The 17429-nt window shown below is 25.2% G+C and overlaps 8 protein-coding genes across 8 annotated transcripts; 5 read left to right on the top strand and 3 right to left on the bottom strand.

Annotated features, from left to right (window-relative positions):
- Positions 1-250: 250 nt before the first annotated feature.
- Positions 251-2226, bottom strand: DICPUDRAFT_78935 (uncharacterized protein; the record flags this gene model as incomplete). The annotated part of the gene is made up of 2 exons (XM_003288052.1): positions 251-909; positions 1992-2226. The coding sequence occupies 2 exons, from the start codon at positions 2224-2226 to the stop codon at positions 251-253; spliced, it is 894 nt and encodes a 297-aa protein (XP_003288100.1).
- Positions 2227-2875: 649 nt separating this feature from the next.
- On the top strand, positions 2876-3869 carry DICPUDRAFT_152315 (uncharacterized protein; the record flags this gene model as incomplete). The annotated part of the gene is made up of 2 exons (XM_003288071.1): positions 2876-3199; positions 3279-3869. The coding sequence occupies 2 exons, from the start codon at positions 2876-2878 to the stop codon at positions 3867-3869; spliced, it is 915 nt and encodes a 304-aa protein (XP_003288119.1).
- A 207-nt stretch (positions 3870-4076) lies between these two features.
- On the top strand, positions 4077-5224 carry DICPUDRAFT_78933 (uncharacterized protein; the record flags this gene model as incomplete). The annotated part of the gene is made up of 2 exons (XM_003288070.1): positions 4077-4989; positions 5175-5224. The coding sequence occupies 2 exons, from the start codon at positions 4077-4079 to the stop codon at positions 5222-5224; spliced, it is 963 nt and encodes a 320-aa protein (XP_003288118.1).
- A 406-nt stretch (positions 5225-5630) lies between these two features.
- DICPUDRAFT_47757 (amino-acid N-acetyltransferase) lies at positions 5631-7492 on the top strand. Its single transcript, XM_003288069.1, has 4 exons — positions 5631-5824; positions 5959-6279; positions 6346-6438; positions 6520-7492. Exons 1-4 carry the CDS (start codon positions 5744-5746, stop codon positions 7345-7347), a joined length of 1323 nt encoding a protein of 440 aa, XP_003288117.1. The 5' UTR covers positions 5631-5743; the 3' UTR covers positions 7348-7492.
- A 951-nt stretch (positions 7493-8443) lies between these two features.
- On the top strand, positions 8444-9595 carry DICPUDRAFT_78931 (uncharacterized protein; the record flags this gene model as incomplete). Its single annotated transcript, XM_003288068.1, has 1 exon — positions 8444-9595. The coding sequence occupies one exon, from the start codon at positions 8444-8446 to the stop codon at positions 9593-9595; it is 1152 nt and encodes a 383-aa protein (XP_003288116.1).
- Positions 9596-11993: 2398 nt separating this feature from the next.
- DICPUDRAFT_78930 (uncharacterized protein) lies at positions 11994-13326 on the top strand (the record flags this gene model as incomplete). The annotated part of the gene is made up of 4 exons (XM_003288067.1): positions 11994-12051; positions 12652-12801; positions 12885-13115; positions 13145-13326. 4 exons carry the CDS (start codon positions 11994-11996, stop codon positions 13324-13326), a joined length of 621 nt encoding a protein of 206 aa, XP_003288115.1.
- Positions 13327-13570: 244 nt separating this feature from the next.
- On the bottom strand, positions 13571-15438 carry DICPUDRAFT_152311 (uncharacterized protein; the record flags this gene model as incomplete). Its single annotated transcript, XM_003288051.1, has 2 exons — positions 13571-13787; positions 15389-15438. The coding sequence occupies 2 exons, from the start codon at positions 15436-15438 to the stop codon at positions 13571-13573; spliced, it is 267 nt and encodes an 88-aa protein (XP_003288099.1).
- A 676-nt stretch (positions 15439-16114) lies between these two features.
- DICPUDRAFT_152310 (uncharacterized protein) lies at positions 16115-16844 on the bottom strand (the record flags this gene model as incomplete). Its single annotated transcript, XM_003288050.1, has 2 exons — positions 16115-16249; positions 16728-16844. 2 exons carry the CDS (start codon positions 16842-16844, stop codon positions 16115-16117), a joined length of 252 nt encoding a protein of 83 aa, XP_003288098.1.
- Between the last annotated feature and the right edge of the window lie 585 nt (positions 16845-17429).

Here is a 17429-nt window from a genome sequence, read left to right as displayed (position 1 = left end):
ATAAAAACCATTTTTTAAAAATATTTGTACATTCAAAAAATAAATTTTTTTTTTTTTTTTCGTTATAATACATTTTATTTTTATTTAAATTTTTGAGCTATAATCAATGTATTCAAATTATTTCTTTTTAAAAAAAATATTTTTTCTATGGATAAAGATTTTTTTTGTTTTTTTTTTTTGTTTTTTTTTTTGATTTTAGATTTGTTATATTATTAGTCTTTTAATTTATTGTTGTATAGTTTTATTGAATTTAAGATGATGGTGATCTGGATCTTGATCTACTTGCTCTTTCTCTCAAAACTGGAGAATGACCGTCAGCACCACCAGCATCGCCTGATGGTCTTTCTTTTGATTCTGAAGACTCTCTCTTCTTTTCTTTTCTATCTTTTGATCTTGAACGTGATCTATCTCTTGATCTGTCTCTTGAACGATCTTTTGAACGATCTCTACTAAAGTCTCTTCTTCTTTCTCTTGATCTATCTCTTGATCTGTCTCTTGATCTATCTCTTGAACGATCTCTACTGAAATCTCTTCTTCTTTCTCTTGATCTATCTCTTGATCTATCTCTTCTATCTCTTGAACGATCTCTTGATCTATCTCTTGAACGGTCTCTATCTCTTCTGTCTCTTCTATCTCTATAGCCTCTTGAACGTGATCTATCTCTTGATCTATCTCTTGAACGATCTCTATCTCTTCTGTCCCTTCTATCTCTTCTATCTCTTGATCTATCACGTGATCTATCTCTTGAACGATCCCAAGATGGCGATCTATATCTTCTTGATGATTTTCTATCTCTTGAACGTGAACGACTGATCGATCTGTCTCTTGATCTTTTATTTTTATTGCTATTTGGGCAATTTTTTATCCAATGACCTTCTTGACCACAGGCAAAACATTTATTGTTATCGGCTAAATAAAATGAAATAAATTGTTAGCTTGAATAATTTAAAGTTTTTTTTTTTTTTTTTTTTTTTTTAAAAATTTTTTTTTTATTTAATAATTTATGGTAAAAAAGACTGTGTTGGAGAGAGGGACAAAACAAGACAAAGGAATGGAGTGGGGAAATTTTTAGATAAAAATTAGAGAGGTAGTGAGCACAACAACAATAACACATTAAATCGATCGTCAAATGGTGGAGAGAGAGAGTAAGATGAGGAAGAGGTCAAAGCAAAGATAGGGGGTACACAGTAGTAGTAACACATGTGTAGAGAGAGAAGAGAATGTATCGATCGTGGAATTTTAAGGGCAAGCTTTTTTTTTATCTCTGCGCTCTTTTAATCTTCTTTTTTTAAAAAAAAGAAAGAAAGATTGCCGTTTAGCGGTGCCCGAGAAGATAGCTCGGCATAAGTAAAGCAACAGTCGCTACTCTAAGGGTATAAGCAAAGTAAATAAGCTGAACCCATAGAGCAGAGATATTAAACTAGGGCTAACCGAAAATCGATCAATTTTTTTTTAAAAAAAAAAGAGAAAGATAATGCAAAAAAAATAATAAAGAATGAAAAAAAATTTACATCTAAATTATTTTTTTACACGAAGCATCAGAGAAAAGAGGCCAAGTTGCAAATATTGTTTTTTTTTCAAAGAATTAAAAAATATATTTAGAAGCTCTCGGATATGTGTTTAGTTAAATAAATATTTAACTGAATAAGCAACCTTTAAAATTTTTTTTTTTTAAAAAAAAAAAAAAAAAAAATTTCTAAACACCACAAAAACCATTCTTAACAATAAAGATAGATTAAGATAAAAAAAGAAAAAGAAAAGAAGGAATGGCAATTATATATAATATTTATAGGAAAAAAAAAATTTTTTCCCCCTAAAAAACCCCCCCCTAAAAAAAAAAAAAAAAAAAAGAAAAGCTGGGGTTATATTATTATTTGATATTTTTAAATCTTCCTTTTTTTTTCTTTTTTCTTTTTTCTTTTTTCTTTTTTTTTTTTTTTTTTTTTTTTTTTTTACCAAAGATAAATAAGTAAAATAAATATTATACATACCATTTTTACCTCCCTTGGCCCATTCAACAGAAATCTTGCTATTTAATAAAGTTGTACCATTTAATGCTTTTAAAGCATCGTCTGCATCTTTTTTTTCTTTATATTCGATAAAAGCATAACATCTACCATTTGATCTTTTTACATCATTTCTTGTTATTGTACCATATTTTGAGAAATGGTCATTAAGATGTCTTTCAGTTGTATCTGTTGAAAGTCTACCAATGTATAATGACATTTTTTTATTGTTATCTATTTTTTTTTATATATGTACTATTATTTATTTATAATAAATTTTTATATAGTTTTTATTTTTTTATTTATTATTTATTATTATGTGATATATAATAGGAATATGTATTTATTTTTTTAAATTGCCAATTAAAAAAATAAAAAGAAATTAAAAAAAAAAAAAAAAAAAAGAAAGAAAAAAAAAAGGATCTGTATGTGTTGGAATGTATTTATATAAAAAAAAATTTAAAAAAAAAAAAAAAAAAAAAAAAGAAAAAAATTTAAAAAAATAAAAAAAAAAAATAAAGAAATTATAAAAAAATAAAAAATTAAAATTTTTTTTTAAAGAAATTTATGAAAAATAAAAATAATAATAAAAATAATAGCATTATTATGTATAGACAACATTTATTTAAAATGGAAAAAATGTGATATCACAAACGATGTAAAAAAAAAAAATAAAAAAAAAAAAAATAAAAAGATCCAAATACATATTTTTTTCTTTTAAATATTTTTTTTTTTTTTTTTTTTTTTTTCGAATATTTTTTTTTTTAATTTTTTTTTTTTAACCCTTCAAGCTTCACACTTCACACATTTATTAAACATCACTAACTAATATAATAATATAATAATATAATAATATAATAATAATAATAATGATGATAATACCAGAGCCAGGTTTTTTAAGCAAAGTTGTGTTTTTTTTTGTTGGTGGAGCATGTAAAACATGGATAAAGTTTAATAAAGTTTCTACAAGTGGGGTCGATAGATTGGTAAAGGAGATTGATAAAACACATTTAGAACGTAGACCAATGATAACAATAGCAAATCATATTTCAAATTTAGATGATCCATTAATATGGGGTGTTTTACCAAACAGAATTCTTATGAACTCTGCAAATATGAGATGGACACTGGGTGCATCCAATATTTTATTTACAAATTGGTTTTATTCAACATTTTTTACACTTGGTAAATGTGTACGTTATCACTTTAATAATAATAGCAAACAATAATTAAAGAACTATTAACTTATTAACATTAAAAAAAAATATTTAGATTAAAATTGTTAGAGGTGATGGTATTTATCAAGAGGGTATGGACGAATCCATTGAAAGACTATGTGAGGGCCAATGGTTACATATATTTCCAGAGGGTAGGGTTAGTCAGCAGCAACAATTATTATATTTTAAATGGGGTTTGGGTAGATTGGTGGGTGAATGTTTTAGAAAAACTGGCAAAGTCCCATTAATATTACCAATATATCACAAAGGAATGGAGCAATCAATGCCATTGGATAAACCACCAATTCCCAGAATCGGTAAAACTTTAGATATACAAGTTGGCGAAAGTATCAGATGCGAGGAAACTATAGAAAACTATTTAAAAGATCATAATATAACCGACCCTAAAACTTTTTTCAATTCAGATAAAAAAAGAAAAGATTTTTATAGAACCATAACATTATATATCGAAGATCAATATCAATTAAATGTACCATTACCAAACCGTGGACGCTTTTCTCATCCAAAACCTCTTCCACCTTTATCTGATATTGTTGATCAAATGATTGAACAGGCAACAGACAAAACAAGCATAAATTTAAATAAAGTTGACAATAATAATAATAATAATAAAAAAAATAATTAATATTATTAAAATACACTTTAAAAATAAATAAAATAACAAAATAAAAAACTATTTTGTTAACTAACCTTTTTTATTTATTTATATCCATATTTAAATTAATTTATTTTTTTATTTATTTTTTTTTTTTATTTGTTTTTTTTTTTTTTTATTAATTTTTTTTTTTTTTTTAATTTTTTGTTTTTAAATTTTAAATTTTTTTTTTAAAATATGGAATCCAGCAATGAAGAAACTATACAACAATACACACCAAAGTTTTGGTTAAGGGATGATGGTATTGGAGACAGCAGTATTAGCAATACAGATAATAATGGTTTTATTTCAAATACAAATATTTATACAATTTTAAAGAAATATCAAGTAATTTTTAAAGAGATTACAAATTTAGTTTCGACATGGGAATATACAGAAGCAAATATATCAGTAGTTTTTGAAAATGTTTTATCATTTTTAGAAAGATTGAATTTATTAAATGTATCACCATTATCTAGCAACAATAACAATGAATCATCAAATGATTTATCAATAAAAAATGATTATTTTAATGTATTTAATAATAGTAACAGAGGCAATAATAATAATAATAATAATAATAATAATAATAATAATAATAATAATAATAATAATAATAATAATAATGATAATAATAATAATAATAATAATAATAATAATAATAATAGTAATAAAAATAGCGAGTTGATCGAAATGGAACTAAAATTAAAAATAATAAATAAGTTAGAAGAATCAATGTCCTCAATATGTAAATATCAAAATGAATTTAAATCAGTAGTCGATAGTTGTTTAAGATTTAGAACCGAAATCGATCAATATTGGAATTCAAATGTTTTTCCCAATGTAATAAATAATAGTTATAATAATAGTAATAATAATAATGTAGATAAAAATTTATACTCCAAAATCAATGAATTAAATCTTGGTAGTTTTAATAATACATCAGTAGCTCAAATAGATCAATGGTTGCATTATATTGTAAATAGTTTTAAAATGGAATTCCAAAGAAAGAGTATAATTTTAAAAGATTTAGAATATACAAAACCCCGTGACCAAATCTCTTTAATTTTCAAAAACTATAATGACAACTCGACCATTTCACTTAATAACAGTAAGTAGTTTTCTTTATTTTTTTTTTTTTTTTTTTTTTTTTCTCGCATTCACACCTTTTCGCTTCAGTTCCTATTTTTTCATTTTTCATTTTTCGGTTTTTTTTTTTTTTTTTTTTTTTTTTTTTTTTTTTTTATCATAATAACATTTTCTAATTTTTCATTTTCAAATTAATATAAAATCTAGTTAAAGAAATTATACCCAAGGTTGTTGGTGTTATTAAAGATCCAAAATAGTAATTTAAATAAAAAAGAAAAGAAAAAGAAAAAAAAAAAGAAAATAAAATAAAATAAAACCGATTGTTATTTGAAACCAATGATCATTAACTTAATTTTAATTTTTTTTTTTTTATATTAATAGAATCATCATCACTTTATTATTTTTTATTTTGTTTTTTTTTTTTATTTTTTTTTTTTTTATAAATAAATAAATTTAAAAAAAAAAAAAGAAAGAAAAGATTACGATTTTTTATTCCAATTAAATATTTACAATTTTTTTTCACGATTTTTATTTTATTTTTTTAAATATATTACTAATAATTTTTATTTTTTTAATTTTTTTATTTTTAAATTTTTTAATTTTTTTTTATCAATAAATTTTTTTTTTGTGTTCAAACTTTTTCATTTTTCATACACACTCCCACACAGCACCAAAATACAAATATAATTATTTGTTATTTTTTTATTAATATTATAAAAAAATAATTTTTCTATATAAATATATATATAAATAATATATAGTATACTATAAAAACAATGTTAAAGAATTCTTTATTATCTAAAAACAATCAAACAAATTTAAACATTTTATATAGATACTATAGCAACATTTCAAATGTAAAATTTTAATTTAATATACATTATATATACATATACATTATATCATATTATTTTTTTTTATATTTTAAAGTATTAATCAATTTTTTTTGTTATATATAATAATCAAAAAAAATAAATAATAATAATTAAAGACTAAAAATTCACCAAAGGGTTTTAAAACTGGTACATTTGCTTGTGGTTTAAAAAAAAGTGGAGCACTCGATATTTGTTTAGTTTACTCTGAAAAAGAATGTAATGTAGCAGCAGTTTTCACAGAAAATAAAGTTAAAGCAGCACCAGTTTTATTGAGCAAATCTTTAATCGACAAGTTTAATAATAAAGGTTTCCAATCTTTAATTATTAATAGTGGTGGCGCTAATGCATGTACTGGTCCAGAGGGTGAAAAAAATGCCAATACTATGTCAACTTTATCATCAAATTTGGTTAATGCAAAACAACCATCATTGGTTATGGTAAGGTTTAAATAGTTTTTTATATTTTTTTTTCAAGGTATATTAACAAAATTTTTTTATAAATAGTCCACTGGTATTATTGGTCAACAATTAGATATGATCAAGGTTCAAAATGGTATTAAAAAAGCTGCAGAAAATTTAAAAGATGATTGGTTATCTGTAAGTATAACTCAAAAATCCTTTTTTTTTATATAGGCTTTGTTACTAATTATTTATTATTTTTTATTAAAATATGATAAGGCTGCCAAAGCAATTATGACAACTGATAAAGTACCAAAATTAGTTCAAAAGTCAGTTGAAATTAATGGCAAAACAGTTAATGTTACCGGTATTTGCAAAGGTGCAGGTATGATTCATCCAAATATGGCAACCATGTTATGTTGTATTTGTACCGACGCTGACATTTCAGAAGATGCTTTAAAGTCAGCTTTAAAACACTCAATTGACTATTCATTCAATTCAATAAACGTAGATGGTGATATGAGTACCAATGATACTGTTGCTATCTTTTCAAATGGTGTTGCTGGTAATCAAAAGCTTACTGACACCAAGAGTACCGAGTTTTTAAATTTCCAAAAATGTGTTAGAGAAACCGCTACCGAATTGGCTCAAATGATTGTAAAAGATGCTGAAGGTGCCACCAAATTCATTAGTATTATTGTTAGAGGCGCTGCTGATGAAGCTTCTGCCAAAGTTGTTGCAAATTCAATTGCAACCTCATCACTTGTAAAAACAGCTATCTATGGTGAAGATGCTAACTGGGGTCGTGTTTTGGCAGCTGTGGGTTATAGTGGCGCTGATGTTACACCATCTAAAATCTCAATGTGGTTCTCTGCTGGTGATGGTAAAAACATTGGTATTGGTCAAAAGAATGATCCACAAAACTCCATGCAATTCCTCAAAGATGGCCAACCAACTCCAAAAGATGAAGAAAGAGCTGCTAAATTATTATCAAATAAAGATGTTGGTATCATTGTTGACTTAAACCAAGGTAATACTGATTACACAATGTGGACATGTGATTTAACTGTTGAATATGTCAAAGCTAATTCACATTACAGAACTTGATTTTTTTTAAAAAAAAAAAAAAAAAAAAAAAAAAAAAAAATTCATACAATAAACAATAAAATTAACCATTTTATATAAATTAAATTTATTTATATTTAAAAATGGTCAATATATTTCAATAAAATAGTATTTGGAATTTTCATTTAAATTTTAAAAAAAATTTTAATTTTTATTTTTTTATATTAGGTATAAATTTTTTATATTTTATAAATAAAAAATTAGGTTGAAATAAACAAAATATTTCATTCATGTAATAAAGTGCACTATGCACAACTAAGGCGTGAGGTCACCAACTTTCGCAAAAGGGAAATTTCTTAATTATACTATTAAATAAAATCTATCAAATTTGAACTCCTACTTTATATTTTCAAAACTTATGGGGGTCTTAAATATACTTAAATATAAAAAGCTCGATTAGCAAAGTTGGAATTGCGACAGCCTTCTAAGCTGTAGGTCCTGGGATCGAGACCCAGATTGAGCGAAATTTTAATAAATTATTTAATATCTTCCCAGTGATTTTATTTTTTTTAATTAATTAATGAAAGAGGCCTGCCCAACTTGTATGCAGTGTGGCAAACCTCTTTAGCAGAATGGTATGAAAATACACATTATTCATAACTTAAATAATTATCGTTTTATTACTTTAATAAATATTATTTACTTTAAATAACTAATAGATTTGTACCTACATTACACTTTCAGGTTCCAGAACCACTTTTGTCTCTCCAGGGTGGTTCTTCTTCCTCTTTCGCAGGTTTTAAGAATAACTTCACTTTTAAAAAAAAATAAATTAAAAAAACCGACAAGTGTTAACATCATATAAATTCTTACTTTTTATAAATTAAGTTTTATCAAATAATTTTAGCACTGTCCAACAGCTTTTTAAAAGCTATTTCAATGTATATTAATTATACACCACAAAACACAGATCAAAAGAATTTAGATCGTATTAAAGATTTTTAATCTTCTATCTTCACTATCTCCAATCTTCACCAATTTGTCTTTCTAAAAGCCAATCCAACTACAAACATCATTCCTACCACCATCTTCAAACATAAAACCAATCATATTAGATTTATCCAACGATTGGAAAGAAATGAAAAATAAGGATTTTCCCCATAATAATTTCAATACTGTTGAAGACATACTCTTGTCAAGCATCTCTATAATTCAAAAAAGTGTTAAAGATATCATTGAACGAGATAACAAACTATCCACCTATGAAAAAAATGGAAACAACATCAATCTCAGATTATATTACCCAAACCACCAAATATCCGATGAACATATAATTCATTTCAGCAAATACACAGATATAGAAAAGATCTCATTTGACAAAAAGAAAAAGAAAACTATCTTTATCTCTCTCTCAAAAGAAAACCTACATAATCTCCTAAATGAAAGAGATACCACCAACAAGTTCATCACGCACTGTGACGATTACCATATGGTAATTGGAAACATCAACTCATCCAATCAAGACATTGAAAAAGTGTTAAAAGAACAACTTAACCTAAAAATTGACTTCTTCTTTTCTCACATCAAAGTCAACAAAAACAATACCTCCTTTTTTCACCTCATTGAAAGAAAAAACAACTCAATCAAATCAAAGCTACTGCAATCACCATACTATCGTATTAAGATTAAGTCTGCAACAAAATCAAAAAATCATCCTAACAACAAAATCAATCAACTAATCAATGAAGATATACTAGGGGTCTCCACTGATAAAGAAATTGATAACAACATTACCAAAATCAATCAATTAAGCAATGAAGATATGTCCAGGGTCTCCACTGTTAAAGAAATTGATAACAACATTACCATAATCAATCAATTAATCAAAAAAGATAGGGTCGACTTTAATGATCAAGATGATGATTACAAAGAAACTATTTCTGATAACGAATCTAACAATTCAACTAACACACTAGATAACGAGGAAATATCTAATGACGAAACAAACAAACAAACAAAAAACCAATCACCACAAGATGACAATAAATCATCAACCAGCAAACCCTCAAGAACATCCAGGGTTAACGCACTAAACAACATCTTTACAAGATTAGCTTCACCAACTTCCAAAAATAAAACCGCCATAACAAATATGAATACCACCGCAAAAAGTAACCGTACTCGAAATGTTAGCCAAATATCCACACCAATCAAAAACACTCCATACCAATCAGGCAGTCCGAAATCACCTGCTATTGAACAAAAATCTAAGAAAAAAAAAACTTCTTAAACTAGATAGGTTGTTTCAACCTTACCCCATCACACCTTACCCCAACACCTGCTTCTTCTTATATTTTAATATAAATAAACACCGTCGCTTACACTAATAATATTTATTATATTATTAAGTAAGCTTTTTTAAAAAAAAAAAAAAAAAAAAAAAAAAGAATGGTATTCGGAAATAAACAATATCAACAACTTTGTACCAAAAACAGAATTCCAACAATGTCTTCAACTTACAGGTTATAGCTATACAAATACGGTAACATTTGAACCTAAGTACCATACTTTAATCTTTAGCTCTTAACCCACCATTTGAAATATTAGTTACTGCTTCAACTGCCTATATAGCTACCATCATTAACCTTATTGGCATCTATCCTCATCATTACATTTGATTTGTTACAAAGATTTTTATACGCTAGTAAAATAACCTAATTTATTATTTGGTTGATATTTTAACATTGTTATTACTATTTTGTTGTGTAGAGGTATTATTGCTGATCACCTATTCTATTAACAACGTTCTTCTTTTTGTTTTTATACTTGTTTAGAATAACCTGGTTTTATATATATATGTGTTAATATTTGTATATTGATTTAGATGATACATACTAAATAAAAAATAAAAAAAATTTAAAAAAAAAAAAAAAAAAAAAAAAAAAAAATAGTAAATAATAAAATTTTTGAATTATAAAAAAGAATCTATAATTTCCTTTAGTAAATAAAAGATTATAACCAAATTGGGTATTCCTTTTTTGGAAATTTTAATCTATTGTTATCATAAAAGGAAATACACATCCCTAATAAAACTTTAAACCTTTAAAAAAAAAAAAAAAAATTTCTAGGTAGAAAATATAAAATTATTTTTTATTTATTAAAATTTTTAGATAAAAATATTAATCTATTTAATCTATTTATTTTATTTGTTTATTTATTGGTTGATTGAAAATTGTTTTTTTTTGTTGTTTGAATTAGTATAAAATGAAAACTTTCTTTTACGAGTTTACCAGTTAGTCTATTCAATTCTTTTAATTTTTTACACATATCAACTGTGGCACGAGTGGCTGGGGTGGCTAGAGTATCTCTTTTGGGCTACTTTCTAAAGCTTCTATATTTTTCATACCAATCGCTGTGTCCAATAATCTCTTTTAATTTCTAACCCGATTGGAGGTAATCTTGGGTTGCTTTTAATGGCCCATCCATATAATCTCCACCCTTAATAAGTTTTTTTTTTTTTTTTAAATGTTTTTTTTTTTAATTATTATTATTTGTTTCTGTTATTTTGAAATTATAAAGAATGATTGAAAAAAAAAAAAAAAAAAAAAAAAAATTTTGAAAAAAAATTTTAAAAAAAAATTAAATTAAAACCCACCACACACAATTTTTCTTTTTTATAAAAAAATTAATTAAAAAATAGATAGAACTGTTTAGTTATTCCCATAAAATATTTACATTTCATTGCTGCATATAAAAAAAATTTTAAAAAAAATATAAATTAAGAAATATAAAGCTATCAGGAATTCAATAGCCTAGCAGATGCTCGGCTTTATTTTTTCTTCAATAAAAAGCTTGTTGAGAGTTTTTTATTTTTGTTGTGTTATATATATATTTGGTTTGTGTTTTCATTTGGTATACAAATATATAAAACTTTTCAGTAAGTTTTTATTTGTTTTTGTGTTATTGTGTTTTGGTTTGTGTTTTAAAAAACTTGTTGGGAGTTTTTTATTTGTATTGTGTATTCGTTTTTACCGAGTTTATCTTTCCGGTGATTATAATATAAATATCAACTTATATTAATAAATAAAAAATATATTTTATATTAATATATTAATAATATTTTATTTATTTATATTTTTATATAAGAATAAATAAATTTTTTTTTTTTTTTAAAAAATAAATAGATAAAAATAAATTATACTTTTTTTTTTTTTTTTTTTAAAATTAAAATTTTATTATTTTTTTTATTTTATTATATTTATTATAATTTTATAAAAGTTTAAATGCTAATTTGATGATCTAAAACAAAAGCAATTATATTTGATGCCAGTTTTTTGTATTAATTGCTAAAAACGAATTTTTGCCTTACCCCCCAGCTAACCACGAATTTTTGACTTACCCCTTCAATATGAATGGTGCAAAGGTTAACACGACTTTTATTAATTTATTTTTAAAAGAATTTTTAGTAATTTAATATTGTTTTTTAATTTTAGTGATTTAATTTCTATTGGGTAATTTTTGTTATTGAATTTTTTAAAACCTTATTAGGCACTATTACAAATTCCAATATAAAAAGCTCGATTAGCAAAGTTGGAATTGCGACAGCCTTCTAAGCTGTAGGTCCTGGGATCGAGACCCAGATTGAGCGAAAATCCATTCCGTAGATTCAATCTTCCTGGTGATTAAAAATGTTTCTTCATCTTCATCTTCATGTTCTTGTAATGCAGATGGAGCTACTTACGCTCCGTGAGTTTTCTTGATTCCATCTGAACTTACATCCTAGCTTCTTTTGAATATTAACTGATTCTACCATCAAAACTGCAATATATTTGATTCCCGAATCAGCTAGAACAATTGATATTAATTAATAAATTTTTTTTTTTACTATCACTATAACCACCATAGCTTTACTACTCTTACCGAATTAACGCAGACCCAAAGGTTTTTGTTAAGAACAATAAGATCGTAAAAAAAGTGTAATGTGTATTTTACTGATTAATTTAAAGCATTTGCTTTAATTATCGATAATTAAAAAAAAAAAAAAAAAAAAAAAAAAAAAAAAAAAAAAATAAAATTAATAAAAAAAAAAAAAAATTATTAAAAATAAAATAAAATTAAAAATTGATTATGTCAAAAAACACAACAGTTAATAACAGCAATAGTAAAGATGTTAATTACCCCAGTTATAAAGTGGTCAACCTTTAAAAAATAATAATAGTGAAAGTAGTAGCAATAAAATAACAACAAATAATTTAAGTAGTAATAATAACCCACCAATCAAAAAAGAATATGGACACGAATCAAGTTCATAATTTAATAATTATAGTTATGATACATCAAATTTAGGAGCAGGAAGAAGAAGTGTAGAAAGCGATGAATTTAGAGAATATTTGTTAAAAGAATTATCTATGCTCAAATTAGAAAATGATAGATTTAGAAGTCAAAATGTTGGATATGAAGGAAAGAAGAAATTAGAAAATGCAAAGTTTGAAGGAGGTTTTTCAATGGGTTTTGAAAGACATGGGATTTATTCGAATTTCAATTTAGATATCATTTTGGTCCCCGTTTCGATAATATAGACTTAATCTCAAGTCTAAAAGGTGATGCTTTAATTCATTTACAAAGAATGAATCCAAATGGTAATAATACTGTAGAAGAGAATCTATTACAATTAAGAAAACAAAATCAAGATCTTCCAACTACGTTGTTACTCAAGTTTAGCGAACGTTTATTATTAGTTTTCGATACAGTTCGTACAAGGACGAAATTATCAGATGATGCTGCAATGGTCACACTCAAGTCAACTTTAGGTATAAATTTCTCAAAAGCATAATGGTAGATATTTCAGACATAGAAGGTTATTCATCATTCCAAAAATTTAGTGAAAAGATTGTTCGTCTTGAAAGAAATTATCAACTAACAATGGGTAAATCTCTTTATTTACGTCAAGATGAAATTCAACGTATATTTGATGCCAGTATTTCAAGTTCAGGATTAACGTCAGTTGTCGTAACGCAGTAGCTGCAGAGATGTCAAAAGAAGTAGTGGATTTAGAAGCTTCATTTGTGGCAATCCAAATCATTTAGCTAGAGATTAAGTCTGTATTATCAAAACGAGGACCAAAATGATATCTAAATTGAAATTCGAATAAATCCCATGTTCTTTCAAAACCCATTGAAAAACCTCCTTCAAACTTTGAATCTTCTGGTAATGGTTTCTTCTTTCTTTCATATTCAACATTTTGACTTCTAAATCTATCATTTTCTTATTTGAGCATAGATAATTCTTTTAACAAATATTCTCTAAATTCATCGCTTTCTACACTTCTTCTTCCTGCTCCTAAATTTGATGTATCATAACTATAATTATTAAATTCTGAACTTGATTCGTGTTCATATTCTTTTTTGATTGGTGGGTTATTATTACTACTTAAATTATTTGTTGTTGTTGTTGTTTTATTACCGCTAATACTACTACTTTCGCTATTGTTATTTTTTAAAGGTTGACCACTTTATAACTGGGGTAATTAACATCTTTACTATTGCTGTTATTAAATGTTGTGTTTTTTGACATAATTTTTTAATTTTTTTTTTATTTTTTATTTTATTTTATTTTATTTTTATTTTTATTTTTATTTTTTTTATTTTTATTTTTTTATTTTTTTTTTATTTTTTTTTTTGTGTGTGGTTGTAAAAATTTAAATATGAGAATTTCTTTCTTATAAAACTATCTTTATTCCTACCCTTTATAATTTTTTATGTGTTTCTGATAAGCTGTCGCCAAAATGTAATGAAAAGGTATATGATTATGACTAAGTTACACAACTAAAATACTTAACAAAAATATAATAAACTCTAAGTACACACTTAAGGAGACTCAACACTGAAATATACTTTATAAATTGAAATTATGATGGGGCACCTGATAGAAATCAATTTTATTCGTCGTTTTACTATTGACCATATATTCTCCATAATATTAAGATGAAAAAATGAACAGGGTGGAATAAATATCACCCTAATGTTCATTTTTTCATAAAAATCGGTCAATAGTTGGGTCACATGAATAGAGCAATTGTCTTGTAAAAGAAACGAATCACCAGATAAAATTCATTTCTCTCGTAAAGTTCTTCTATAACCTTGGATAATTATTTCTAAATATTTTGCAGAATTTATGTTTAATGATACTAAAGAGGTCGTATCAAACTTTAAAAAAAAACATTATTAAGTTGTAGAGATAAGAAAGATGTACGACCTAATTAAAAGACTTTGTAGAAATAAAATTTGAAATGGGAAATGTCATAATTTAAGTCTTATAAAAAATATTTTCAAAAAAACTTTCAAAAAATGTTTCATTTAGTACAATTGGTAGGTAGTACAACTGACTTTAATATGAAAATTTAAATTTTTAGGGTTGACGGTGGAGAAATATTTTTGTGGTTAATTTGTAAATAAAAATCACCTTAAACATGTGGGGACCTATTCATTACATCATTATATAAAAAGCTCGATTAGCAAAGTTGGAATTGCGACAGCCTTCTAAGCTGTAGGTCCTGGGATCGAGACCCAGATTGAGCGAATTTATATAATCTACTATCTTCTCGGTGATTTTTATATGTTTCTATGTTCTTGTAATGTATTCATATGCATTTTAGAATTAAATGAATATTACAAGATATTGGTTTATTTACTAAAAATTAAAATTAAAATATTTATTCCGTTTTTTCAATTTCAAAAATTTTATTTTTATTTTTTTTACAATTATATATAAATCCTTTTGATAAATGAACAAATAAATTTGGCCATAATATGTTTATGGATCAAGAAAATTTCCCCAAAATATTTCATTAACCCCACCCTTTATAACACTTGTCTTGATACACGATTCTAGTAAAACATTAGTTTCATAAGCCCAAGAAGATCTACGATGGTTTTTATTAAATTATTGGAACTTTTCTTGATCCATAAACATATAATTTTCCCTTGTTCCACAATAAAATTTGTATGCACAACTTCGAAAAATCTTTTTCTTCTATTATGTCTAATCAATGAAGGACTCTGAACTTTCTGTTTAAATACTATACTGTATCTCTTTAATATCACTCTTACTTGTTTGATATTCTTCCATATCCATTTTGTTCATATCAAATTATACTTTATTTTATATTGTTAAATTTACTATTTAATAAATTGAATCTTAAAACACCTTCATCACGCTCATCAAACTTTTTTTCTCCCATCACTTGTACGGTCATTGATTGCACATGTTTGTACTATTATTTCTAATGTTTGTGCTATTTTTGATTTATGCATTCCCAATTTTTTTGAAAATTTTTGAATTCAAAAATTGATTTTTTTTTAAAAAATATTTTCTATTTTTTTTTAATAAATAAAATAATTAACAGTTTAAATTTTTTTAAAAATGAATTTATTTATTTACAATTAGAAAAAAAACTATTGATTTATTTCTATGAAAATATCTTTAAAACTTTAATTTAAGGGTGTTCTTTACCTTCTCTTCCCCTAGATTAAGTATTAACATGGTTTGAACTATGTTTCATCTTTTTCACCATAATTTCTGGTGCATAGAACTTTGGGTAGGTAGATGGGGTGGAGCAATGGAAAGTTTGGATTAATAATTGGTCTACAGACAATTTCTACTTTGAATCGGAATAAACATTGAACAATGAGCTAAATGTTTAGTGAATTGAACTTTTAAATTTGAAATGGGTATAGTGTACTGAGGTGGTGTGGTAGAATTTGAACATGTGTTTGTGGTTATACTACTGGATTATAACTTTGAGTGTGATTTATGAGGTGGTTCCATTTAAGTACTGAGGTGATAGTGGTGTTTTAAATAAATGCTTGCGAGCTTTTAAAAAGAAATATGTGATTTTAGTTGATGTAGATGGGCATCCTGATGATAATAGGGCACTTTGTGTTGGCTATTTATTAAACATAAACCCAATGTTTGATTAGAGATTTTAGACAAAACGTATTGATTCGTAAAAATAAAAAATTGGAATTTAACTATATAGATATTAAAATTAAATATTGGTTTCTTTTTTTTAAATATAAGCATAATTATAATAATGATATCATTATTGTTACCTTAATATTTTGTTTTTTATTTGATATTTGGAATTGACTTAAACATTTTCCGCTTTTTTCAAAAGAGTTGAACTATATGATAACTATATGTTGATAATTTCTGAATTGTTAACTATTTTGATCGATTTTAATGAAATATTTGAAGAAAACGATTTAATTAATAATTTTACCGTTATCGAGTTAATTAGTTGAATGAAACGATTTAGTTATTAATATCATGGCTATGATTAATCGAGATTCGTAGGTCAACTAATTCTTCTAAATTGCTTGGAATGGTTTATCCAGTTTAGTAAATAGGTGTTCGTCCCATACAACCGGATCATACTGAGCTTCTTTTAAAATTTGATTTATTATTTCTTGTATCGGTTTATTGACCGATGGACACTTGAAGAATATATGTTTTGATGATTTTTTGTCTGGACAGAACATTGTGATTCGAAAATTTTTGAATCAATGCTTTCAGCAAGTATCTCCAGAGTAGATCTCTCACCTTTACTGGTATAAGCTTTCTGGCTTGGGCAAACGGTATATCTTGTTTGATTTTTTGTGCTAATATACTTTGGGTAGCGGTGTGGTGCATTTCGTTCCACCCATTTTTATGTTTTATATTTTTGATCACCTTAAAGATATGGACTTTTTAACCATTAAATGTAAAAAGCTCGATTAGCAAAGTTGGAATTGCGACAGCCTTCTAAGCTGTAGGTCCTGGGATCGAGACCCAGATTGAGCGAACTTTTATATCCATTATATCTTCCAGGTGGTTTTTTTTTTTTTTTTTTTTTTGTGTTGCACCCTTACTGGTTCACAACAAACCATGTAGACTACTGCATCAATATCAATGCATTACCAAATATCAATAGTTTGGAATATTTCCTCTAAAAATTTACATTAAAAACATTAAATAAAATTTACTGAATAATTTAAAGCATTTGCTTTTAATTATCTTCACTTTTAAAAAAAAAAAATAAAAAATCCCAGTCTGATGGGTTTTCCGAATTGACGTTACTGTGCCCA

Source organism: Dictyostelium purpureum (assembly GCF_000190715.1).
Source record: "Dictyostelium purpureum unplaced genomic scaffold DICPUscaffold_122, whole genome shotgun sequence".
Classification (NCBI taxonomy): Eukaryota; Evosea; class Eumycetozoa; order Dictyosteliales; family Dictyosteliaceae; genus Dictyostelium; species Dictyostelium purpureum.
The sequence above is the reverse complement of the archived record's forward strand: the minus strand, read 5'-3'. Positions and strand labels throughout refer to the sequence as shown.

What these genes read in the sequence shown, in the direction of transcription:
- DICPUDRAFT_47757 (XM_003288069.1), top strand. Translation starts at nt 5,744, where the DNA reads ATGTTAAAGAATTCTTTATTATCTAAAAACAATCAAACAAATTTAAAC. An exon ending in ACTATAGCAACATTTCAAAT is followed by an intron (nt 5,825 to 5,958) that starts GTAAAATTTTAA and finishes TAATAATTAAAG; the next exon opens with ACTAAAAATTCACCAAAGGG. An exon ending in AACAACCATCATTGGTTATG is followed by an intron (nt 6,280 to 6,345) that starts GTAAGGTTTAAA and finishes TTTTATAAATAG; the next exon opens with TCCACTGGTATTATTGGTCA.